Source organism: Cyclopterus lumpus, chromosome 10, assembly GCF_009769545.1.
Source record: "Cyclopterus lumpus isolate fCycLum1 chromosome 10, fCycLum1.pri, whole genome shotgun sequence".
Taxonomy (NCBI): Eukaryota; Metazoa; Chordata; class Actinopteri; order Perciformes; family Cyclopteridae; genus Cyclopterus; species Cyclopterus lumpus.
The window spans coordinates 19449482-19461022 of record NC_046975.1 but is presented as its reverse complement, the minus strand read 5'-3'; the positions used below and the strand labels follow the sequence as shown (position 1 = coordinate 19461022).

The window sequence follows — 11541 nt, the reverse complement described above, 5'->3', positions numbered from 1 at the left end:
AACGGTTCTCTGCAAACAGCTCGTTTTGCGAAGGGAAGAACACACTTTATAATCAAATAAAAACACTGTTACATTGTGCGTTGGTCCACATTGTATCTTGTTATCGTTTCTAATGTATTTGGAAGGTCACTTGAGACTTCATGTGTTAAGAGGAGAACCGCTGTTTGTGTAACAGGACACACAGCCTGATGTTTCATTTGTGTTGACATTCCTACTGTATGTTGACCTCTAGGCCTGACCTCTAGGGAAAACTTGATCTCAACGAAAGATTTTTTTACTGCAATGTCAGATAGTTTTTTTTTTAATCCCACGAAATGAAAAATGAAAGAACAATTACAAGAACGTCTTAATTTTAAAAAGAGCCAAATGACACATGAAGAAGGTGAATCTGTGACGTTCTCTCCTCCCTTCCTGTTTCTGCACATCTCTTTCCCCGTTTCATTCGACACTTACACACTCTTCACACACGATCTCCTCTCCGTTTTCTCAACACATCTGTCAGCGGCTCGGCTCTGTGTCATCCTCCTCCTTCGCTGCTTCTCTTCATCTTTTCCTCCTCCGTCTGTCCTCCCTCCCCCCACCCCCCCACCCCGACTCTTCAAGTCAATCAAATTCACAGGGGGAGCCGGAAAAAAAAAGCAGGAGAGGCAGAGGCTATAATCTCTACGATAAGAAAAGAATGAGAGTTGAATGTCAAGGATGAAAACTAACTGGGAAAGTGTTTTTTCAGGCCAGTTGTAACTCACACAAACACAAATGTAGTATGTCTGTAATAGCTTTAAATCCTACATGCACTATGCTATTTGTTTATCACCAGTGAAGCTTACCAGATGTATGGAAATCCAGGATTTGTAAATCCCTGGGTTAGATCATGTAGTCACGAGTAACTGTTGACTTTGCAACATCAAAACCACAAATTCCTGTGAAGGATTTTGCTCGTCTTTATTTCTTTAGTGCTTCTCAAGCTTTGTTTTCCTCTCCCCAGGCTCATAAACCTCTTTTTCAATCTTCAACTTTAAACAGTGGTTCCATATTAATGATCCTATGTTGGTCAAAGCAGCCAATGCATGAGGAGGAGGAGGGAGGGGGAGGGTTAGGCCCATTGTCTGTGATGTCTGATTCAATTTAAATGAAATGTGGAGAAACGAGGCAAAGAAATCTGAAATATGTTTAACTTCGCTCTGGAAAAACTCGTTTTCAACATCTTGAAATGAAGCTGTGGAATCTAGCAAAGTACGAACGGCATTGCCATGAAAATAAATGCCTGCAGCTACCCGTCATTTACTGAATCCAGTGTTTTAGCATCTTTCTGTGCATTGTTTTGGTCATATTTCCTGCAACTCAATGGGTTAACCCCGTTTCCAGATGCTCCAGCCCCAAAATGTTTGCTCAAAAGCCCCGAAACGTTTCGCTTTAAAAAAAAAAACTTCAACTTTTGTGTTGATTGCCCTCAGTGGAGCAAATTCTGTTTCCTGATCACTGTTAACTCCATTTCTGAGTAGTTAACAGAACAATCAGACGATTTGTTTTGCCTGTTTTTAGGTGGCAGGAGTGGAAAATTAGTCATCCACAACATTTGTTGCGGTATTGTTTCAGGAGGACGAAGACAGTTGGAGAACAATCAGTTACAAAATAAGGACGTCAATTCAACAGGAGGATTTCTTTTGATGTTTCTCCAAAATGATGCCCCCAAGTGGCCCAAAAAAAGTCATTCAAACTGCTTTAACATGCTTGTTGGAGGTCAGAGCCAAGTCAAAAAGTAAAGATGTCTTGGATGATGAATGTCTGCGCTGACAGTCACAAATGCTCAACAGACCAACTCAAGCACCACCTACAACTTCCTCAACTCCAAGGGCTGGAAAGACGTAACATGTTGCTAAAAAAACCTGAAGAATCTGCAGAGTACCGTTTGTCGTCTTATTCTGTTATCGTCCCTGTTGCTACCTCCACCCTTTTGCAGTGCCCCATCCTTTCAACACGGGGTTTCTTTCACCGCCTTCTTTCCTTTAATGAGTCAGAGAGAGAGAGAGAGAGAGAGAGAGAGAGAGAGAGAGAGAGAGAGAGAGAGAGAGATGCCGGCCGCCACACCCTCCATCTGCACACACCGCTCCTCCAGCTCTCGTCTCTCCAGACGGACATGTCGACAGATGAAACGCCGGCTGGAGTTCTCACAATCGAAGGGCTGCAACTCTTTAGAGGACATGCACTTAGAGACCGTGCCCCGGCACCGAGAGGTATCGCACTGGACCGTAATAGCTTTCTGCGATGAGGCAGAAAATTGATCGATAAGATACTCAAGAAGTAAATATATTGTCTTGGAAATACTGTTAAAGTCAGTGATTAAGAACAAAAACTACAACATGTAGATTTACCTTTTTTTAATGGCACCAATAAAATGATTACAATGGGAAAAACAAAACGTTAACCTAAATGACAATAGACTGTACAAGATTGTCGATACAAAGATTATCGATAAAGTTTCGTATATTCCGTCAGTACGTATAAATACAGTATCTTACAATGACATGAACGTGGCATTTGCTACATAGCTCATTACACAAAATCCACTCGTGCAGTATAATGCCCAATTATATGAAAACAAAACATGTTGAAAATAAAATAAATTAGAAACACACTTTTCTTTTTTTTTTAAATCTTGAGACAATTTAGCATTTGTAATGTTTAGAGGGCCAATGTGTGGCTCGAGCTACTGTTTGGACCAAAACAGTCTCTCAAAATGATCTAACACGTACTATATTCCAACACTAATGTCATTCCATGAACATGCTAGTGGTAATATACAGTCTCTCTACTGGCAGTCGGTTAGCTTCGACACAATAAAACTGAACAAGTGAAACAAGTGAAAAAAGGGAACCGATCCGAAAGTGTAACTGTTCGGGAAAAAATGCTCCACTCCTCCAACATTAGAAGCAAACATTAAAAACAAAAAAAGGACACACTCCGGCTGTTCAGGGCGTCTTCCACAGCATATGTTTCAAGATGGGAGGACAAGATTTAGATGTCCAAGGAAAAGCTATGAAAACCATATTTCAAGACCTATATTCATATTGTTTCTGGCGAGGAAATCCTTTTCGTCGCATGTTATTCTTTGTGTTCTGACATACCGCAGCTCACTTTTAATTTGCATTTGAATTGTGATACAGGAAAGACGAGAGGACACTGGGGGGAAAGAACAAGGTCGCAGGCTGTCTGGTTGGGGGTTGAGATGCACGTTCATTCATTTAGTTGAATATGTGTTTGTGCAGGTATGTGCGGCTCATCTTATCTGAAAGATGCATGTTTTATAGGCTACACCTTCCCAAAAGGTGTATCAGAAAAGTGAAATAATACAAAGAACGTGACAGGTTTTTAAAAGGATTAAGAATATGCATGGACAGAGAGTTTGGAAAGGCTTGAATAGTATTTGGGCATATATGAAGTAGCCATAAGTACATTTTAACTTGAGTTTAAACATTTATGTGCAACAACCCATGCTTAAGAACGACCACATGTGCAACTTAAGTTACCAGGTGATTCCAATATATCACTTCCTGTCACATGCTTGTTAAAACACACACTTGTAAAGTTCTCACTGGTGTTATTTCATCCCGCAGAAGGTCTGCAGAGAGGAACACTTACTTGTGCAATCAACGGCATGACAAGCCAACAGTTTCTTCCCCATTTCTATTTGTGATCTTTTCATGTTTCATACATCTCTGGAGGGAGTCAGCCCCGACGTTTCAACCATTACGTTACGTCACATGGCGTGAGTGTTCCTCTCAGAGAGTGCTGTAATGTCAAACAGCTGATGTCAGCGTTTCCTTTTTTTTTTTTCAAACTTTCTATATAGTGGTCAGATGCATGCATACACAAAGGAACAACAAGATGGACTCCTGAGAGAAAAGTCAGCGACTGGCTTTGAACCAAAAAGGGTTCCGTTGGCGCCGGTTTCCAATTTGGTTTGATTCGTCTGCCAGGAGAAGTAAAAAATGCAGCGATACGACGGACTAACAGATTATTGAAATACACGAGCAAACCAAGTAACAAGAGAAGGTGGGAGTCAGTACGTCTCCAAAAACCCAGCACACTATGGCACTGTGAAAAACCCAAACTCTAGTTCAACAGCTTCGCAGACGATTTGATGCTTTACTTATTGCATTTCTAGAAGTAATCTTTACATGTCGGATTGGAAACGCACGTTTTTAATAGGCTGAAAACTTGTTCTCATCATGATCTGAGGGATTTTATGGATCCCTCAAACCTTTCGGTTGCAGGTCTTCAAACCACCTAGCGAAGCTCAACTAGCTGTGCTAGGTTGAGCTTGCGCTTATGTGGGCTTTGAGAGCAGCTTACTCTCTGATAATTTATATAGTCTACTAATTGCTTTACTCGTAACAGCTGCAGGTGACCTCGCGGAGCACAAATCAAAGGCTCTGAACGCCCACACAGGTGTTTTAACTTAATCTGGCTGATTAGGATGAAGCCAGGAGGAGCCCCGCTGGGCGCTTTACCAAACCCAAAGATTTCCTAAGAAGGATTGAGGTTGCAGTTGCCCCATGCTAAAAGATGCTACACAACTACATGAGAGCAAAGGAAACATTAATGGAACGCACTTTGCACATGACCACGGTCCTGTAATCAACCAATGGGAGTGAAAGCACATGTGTGGGCTTTGAAACGAGAGGAACACGAGACCAGACTGTAATCACAGAGAGAGAAAATGGAAGATCCGTCTCATTATTTAAAACATCATTAAGGTTTGTCAATATAATTAGGAGGAAATCTGCCGATGAGTGAATCAAAACATACGGATTTAAATACCCCGCACAGCTTGTTGTACATATCAATCACTCTAATGAATGAATTGTCATTATACACTGAGAGGAGTTGATGTACTTGTAGCTAGTCAGCTGGTACGGCTGTATTAATTAACATAACTTTCTGTAGAAAGTTATATATATATATATATATGATTATATATGATTGTGATACCGATATCTGTCAGTTTAAAGCAGAATCCCCTCATTTGACCTTTTCAGCATCTACAATGCATCTTTTATTTCCCTGATGGGGTTGAGAAGGCAGCCCTTTATCCCAAACTGTGACTCTTCAGATACAAACAAGATGAGTCCCTCTGCCTCGTAACAAACCATGTGTGGAGAACAGAGCCCCAGGTCATGCTGTGCAGTGCTTTCGGAAGAAGACTTGAGGACTTAAAGTCAAAGAGTTCAAGATGAAATGCCTCTCTTTTATGTCCTCTAAATCTCATGAGAGATTTACAAGAATATGTGACATATCCAATGATCCGACAGTGATCCGTGAGATCTGGAAACAATTCTGAGGAAGGCACCACTTTACGCCGAGGCACTGTTGATGATCCCTTTGCGCGGTTCGCTCAAGAGGTTGTACGTATGACGTATGAGCATCAAACAAAGTTGATAAGGCGACAACGTGAAACAGGAAATGCCACCTTTTCCCCAGGAAGTAAAAAGGGGCACAAACTGTACTTTAAGGCTGGAGGACCTCCTCGTTTGGAGTGGAAGCCGCACTGTAGCTGCTTCTCAAACAAATCTACTGAGAAGGGTCTCATGCAGTCTGACCTCAGTTTGACATCACACGGTACCCAGATAGCAGCTGGACATTTATCAGAATGAAGCAAAAAGCCAGCAGCCTTCATCCTTGCAGAGGGTGTGGATACTGTGGCAGTTTGCCTTGATTTGTGTTTTTTATCGCTCAGATGGGCTGATGCCTGAGATATACTCTGAAATTAAGCTATTATATTACATACATGCTATATTGTTCTTAATAGATCACACAGGATGAAGTAGCACGCTAAATGCCGTATAATCGTATTCCACTATATACATGAGTAGCTATAGTAATTAGCTATTTTAGCTATTTCTACTGATACTGAGGAGGTTGTGGTTGTGTCCAAAGTACTAAAAGAAGCATTTGAGCGAAATCTACAGAAAAGATTTTTTTCATATAAAAAACTTTTTGAATAAAACATGTGTCGGGGTTTTTCTCTCATAGATTTTCACTGGATCGGCTTCCAGATTTGCCTTAAAATAAGATCCTTTTGTCTTCTTTCTTTACATTCTTCATTGTTTGCGTCCTGAATAAGTCTGTGTTGTCACAATAACGTGGCTGCAGCAGGATGAGGAAGAGTTGCGTGACCCCGTGTTTCTGTATATGAACCCGCGCGGTGTCCCGCGTGGGTCTTTCCTTGTTTGTCAGTAGCTTGTATGGGACTGTTGTGAATGAGTCTGCATGCACAGGGACATGTTCATGTAACTGTTAAGCACGAAGCGTGCTAACACTGGTAGTGAATGTGCTGGTGCTGGTGCACTTTCCCGTCCACGTGCGAATGCGTGTGCGTGTGTATATCCGTGTAGATCTTCGGATAGACCTTGGGAGCCAACGCAGCGCCTCCCTGAGACAGGAGCAGCTGCTGATGGGCGACGTAGTCCTCGTATGAGAGACAATCTTTATCCCCGTTGGCCGGCTGAGGAGGCAGCGTCGGGCCGGCTCGGTCACGGTTGGCCGCAGGGAGACGCTGGGCAGCGGGAAGAGCAGAGGAGGACGAAGAAGAGGAGGAGGAGCAGGTGCGTTTCGATTGGCAGAACCAGAGCAAGGCGGTGCCTAAGATGAAGGCGACACCTGCAGGTATCCCAATAATGACGGGCCAGGGGAGGCTCGGGGATGTTGCCGTGGGGACAGCGTTGTTTTGGGGCTTTAGATCTGCAAAGAAAATAACAACTGAAAATTACAGAATTATCTGTCTGTAGACGTTAGAGCTGGTTGTTGTAAGCATGTCACCAGCTGGTTAAATGGTAGAAAAAGTTCTTAGTCTGGCTGATCTGTTGTGTGTTTCATGTTGTGACGGAACGGGTGAAGCATGTCCTGTGAAGCTGATTGGTTAAGGGGGTCAGCGTTGATATATTTGTCACGTAACTTCTGTGCTTAAGTAAGTTGTTTCTTGTGAAGATGAAAGTTTATTTTGGAAAGACCGTATGATGTAAAGAGCTGAAATAGACACGTGTTGCAAAATAAGGAATAACCTTTTCGTAAGATATCATTTGAATCGATGTATGAGCATATGTTGATCAACCTCAACTATGATGACTTAAGGAAATGTATCTAATAGAAGATAGTATTGGTAGTGTCATATTTTCATGTGAATGGTATCGGCACTGACAATAGCTAAACTATAATGTTGTTCTAATTAAACCTGCTAGTCAAGTATCATAACATATAATTACTCTAACTCCCTAGGTGTGCATGCTAGCTTCTCTCTCTCTCTCTTCCTCTCACCTGGTAGCACAGTCAGGTAGGCGCTCCTGAAGCTGTAGCCCATCGTATTGGCTCCCAGGCAGATGTACATGCCGGCATCCTCCTCCTTGGCTCTGGTTATCAGCAGCTTGTTGAGGTAGGATCCGTCAGGACGAGACCACACCTCCCCTGTCGGCAGGACCACAAAGCGATGGTCTCCGACCTTTTAAAGAAAATCGCACAAAGTCCAATTTTACTGAGCAGTTCGGTCAATTTGCCTCAGAAGAACGTGTTAACATGGAGCAGTGCGTGTGTTTGTACCTCTATGGTGGAGTTAAATTTGTTCTCGTCACCAGGTTCGACTCTTTTTAGCCACTGAATAACCGGCTTGACGTCACTGCGGACTTTACACTGGAAAGACGTGGTTCCTCCGTAGTCCACCGTGGTGTTGACAGGGTGAGTGCCAGTCAGAATCGGTTTAGAGTTGGTACGCTCTGAAGAAAGACAGTAAATATAAAAGTATATTTAATATCAAATTTGAATTCAATTGACGGAGTTTGAACATAATTATTTTTGTGTATTTTCTTGAATTCAGCTGTACACTGTGTACTCTTTTTATTCAATTTATTTGAACTGAATGAAACCCTGTGAGAATATAATATGGCTCACGAGCACTATTGGAACAGTATCCGCTGTATTCAGCTCCACATCCTCCCTCTACACTCAAGATACACAAACAGATGCCTTATCTTCAGCTCCTGCCCTTTCTTTCTCAGTTTATACAGCAGAATAAACACACCTGCCACAGACATTCAATAGTCTCCTTTTGAGTATCTGTTAATACGATCTCACGAGGACGTAACCCGTGAAAAGAGCAGGTGTACGATTTTACTTAAGAAATCTGCTGAAGACTCTATGAACACTTTGCAGTGCCGGCTTCCTTTTCTTTGTGTCCATCGCATTTGTAGTTTTTACGGACAGTGCTGCACAGGTTTTAAAGTTCAGGGTGCTTTATGCATGTTAAATTACTGAATGTTGCAGTCACATCATGTCCTAAAGACATCTGGTAAGCTGGCTGCCTACAATGAAATGCAAAGAAACCATGCAGGCAAACAAGAAGGCCAGAAGTCAGCTGGGAGGTCAGGTAATGCTCCGGAGGAATGCTGAACCCATGCAGACCCATGTCAAATAGATAAATGATCATATTTAGGAATTACAGTATGTCCCTGATTTACCGCACCCCGGTATCTCTACTTATGGATTGTATGTCTTGTGAAAGATCGACTAGTTTGAACTTTTTTTAACAGCTGTGTATGACTGACAGCCGAGTGAATCTCTACCGATAGAGAGAATGTCACATTTGACATCCGCGAGCAGCGGTTGGATTTACTTCCTCTCTGTTTGTGTCTCGGAGGAACGACTACAGCTGTACTTTAATGTACAACAGATGTGGAGAGGAAAGAGAAAGGAGCTGGTCTGAGGCTCTCAACAGAGCTATCACATTCAGTAACACACACACACACACACACACACACACAAACACACAGACACACAAATTCAACTGGACCGAACAGCTTAACATTAAATCATCTAGCGTCAAAATAGCTTTTCCAACACAACCTAATACATCAGAAAACACTCACAAATCATTGCAACACACATTCAGCTCTCAACATAAAAACGAGAGCCTTCTTTGGACAGAAAGTGCAGCTGGCGAACTGGAAAACCTGCTGAACATTCCTCGCTGTTTGCCGACAAACCTGGAGGTGATCAATAAATGCCACTGAAGGGAAAGCTCTTGAGAACTTCTATACTTGGTGCAACTCATTAGAGCAGCACAGCGGTGCACGATACCTAAAAGACTTAGATTAAATTGATCTGTAGCATTACACATATTCTCCCTGGTATTCAATTTGTAAATGCATAATCTCTTTGAAGACTATTTAATGACCGTAGATTTAAAAAAATGTTACTTCTTAACTCAGGTCCTTTCCAACTAAACAAATCCCAATTCAGATACTGATGACTGATCACTTTTTGTCAGCAAATCATTTTATATAGTTGAAAAGTTGATTATGGTTTCCTTGGTCATATGATCATAGACATTCTACATAATCACTGTATTGTGAGTCAGATTGGAAACCCATTTTAAACCCTGCTATCTAGCCAGACAGGTATCTCAGTCAAACAATAAAGCACACACTGTGTACATCATAATGCGTGTTATTGTTTTTGAGAGACACATTCCTGCTGGTGTATCATATATCTGCACCACAACTCCAAAAATGTGCTTTCTGATGTGTCGCGACATGAAATCAGCACATGCAGCCATATTTTTACATAGATTAAACTTTTGTACAGGAACATCCCGTAAATGTTGTGCTGAAACGTTGAATTGATGAATGGATTATGCGATGGAGAATAAATCTTTCTGATTATGTACAGGACGCTTCAACTGGAGGAGCTGCAACCGATCTTTATCAAAGACCAACAAAACACTTGAGTGTCCAGGTGCACGGGAACTCACGTATGACTTCCACTTTGTAGGTGGCGTTGATCTCTCCTGCTCTGTTGGACACATGGCAGGTGTACTTCCCGCTGTGCCTCGGCATCAGGTTCTTCAGACTCAGGGTCCACCTCTTCTTCTTCCCTTCTCCTTCTCCTCCTGCTCCCTCTGCTCCGGCGTCCTCGTCCACCAGCGGCCGGCTGTCCTTCAGCCAGACGATGTCGGGGCGAGGGTTACCGCTCGCTGTACACTTCAGACGCACCGAGCTGCCCACTGGGCGAGCGATGACACGCTTCCTCATCTTTGACGGCTGCGTGAAGCGTGGACGCACTGCGAGGGGAGAGAGAGAGAGAGAGAGAGATAATTGAAACTGTGAGTAGAGAGAGAGAGAGAGTTGTGCTGATGTTGGCTGCCTGTGGAATATGGATGTGTAATGGTAAGTTACTCTGGGTGAAACAAACAAATGGATCATTATCACACAAAAAAACTCTCTTTCTCACTCCGTCGGCTCCAGATGGGAACAAAAGGAACGGAGTGCACCAAAGAAGTTACGAGCAGAGGTTAACGGTTCACAGAGCAGTTTGTATTTTTACAAGCTGTGTTGTGTTCTTCAAACCAAGAAAGTGAGCAGATTGGTAAAGATCGTGGAACCCATCAAAGATTCTTACATGAGACTTGAGAGCGATGAAAGCCATGTTGTATACTAAAGACATCAATGTTTATTTGTATTCCTTAAGCCGGACAGCTAGCCTTTTTTCCACCTCCATCCTTCTATTCCTAGCGGTAGTAGATAAGGCAGCTTTCCTTTTAAACTAGATCAAATCCACATTGTTTTTGTATCTCTTCTAAAGAAGAAGGAAATACATATATACTAATTACTGTTTGTTAATGATACAGTATATACGTTTCTCAAGATGTCAGGATGGAGCACTGAGCGTTCTCCACAGGGTTCTCCAGAGGGTTCTACGGAGGGTTCTCCAGAGGGCTTTCTGGCTCTTTTAGAAACTCTCTCTGATCACACAGATATTGTATGCATGCTAGTTTGTCTTTCTGCACTGTGTGGTTGTTTCCTCCTGATGTTTTGAACTGTTTATGCATGCAGACATCCGCAGCAACTAATGTGATCACGAATACATTTTCTACCCCGCGAGTATTCCGCAGTGGTCTGTAACCTTCGCCTAAACACCATGAAATCAATTTCTCTGAAGTTAATAATAATCTTCCGTCCTCTACACGCGAGTACGTTCATGGCTGCTGTGACAAGACGTCCTTGAGTCAACATTCGGATCTTCTGTTTCTACAAACTTTTTCAACAAGAACGATGGAATTAGGGACAAATTGCATCATCCCGGTCTGCAGGTAATTGGTAACTTGTTAGATGGACATTATTTTGCAGTGTAAGGAGCGTCAGACAGGCTGAGGTCATCGTGACAGGCAGAGCCAAGAATTCCATGTTGAGCTGTAACAACATAAGGCAGCGTGCCTCTCGCCATATACAACCTAATTTGCTGTAATAAACCTAATTGTTTGTTTAAGAAAAATGTTTGAATCACTTCCTCCCCTCCCCTACTCAAAAGACTTACTCACATGACCGGGAAGCGACACACAAACACACACAAACACACACATACACACACGCATGCTGGATTCCTTATTTCACATGGGCCAGCACACCTCTGGCCTCAGGGTCGTACGCTCTTAAAAGGAAGCACGAATTTGGCCTCAAATCACGCATCCGTAAGATCCCGCCGTAAAAAAAACCC

The 11541-nt window shown here is 42.6% G+C and overlaps 1 protein-coding gene across 1 annotated transcript in view; it reads right to left on the bottom strand.

The window, feature by feature from the left end:
* Positions 1-4898: 4898 nt before the first annotated feature.
* fgfrl1a (fibroblast growth factor receptor like 1a) overlaps positions 4899-11541 on the bottom strand; it is a 65352-nt gene continuing 58709 nt past the window's right edge. Inside the window, exons 5-8 of the mRNA XM_034544343.1 lie at positions 9800-10108; positions 7594-7766; positions 7315-7495; positions 4899-6741 (exon numbers count right to left, since the gene is read on the bottom strand). Of these exons, the coding sequence (XP_034400234.1) occupies positions 6314-6741; positions 7315-7495; positions 7594-7766; positions 9800-10108 (1091 nt within the window). The 3' untranslated portion in view covers positions 4899-6313. The remainder of the gene's footprint in view (positions 6742-7314; positions 7496-7593; positions 7767-9799; positions 10109-11541) is intronic.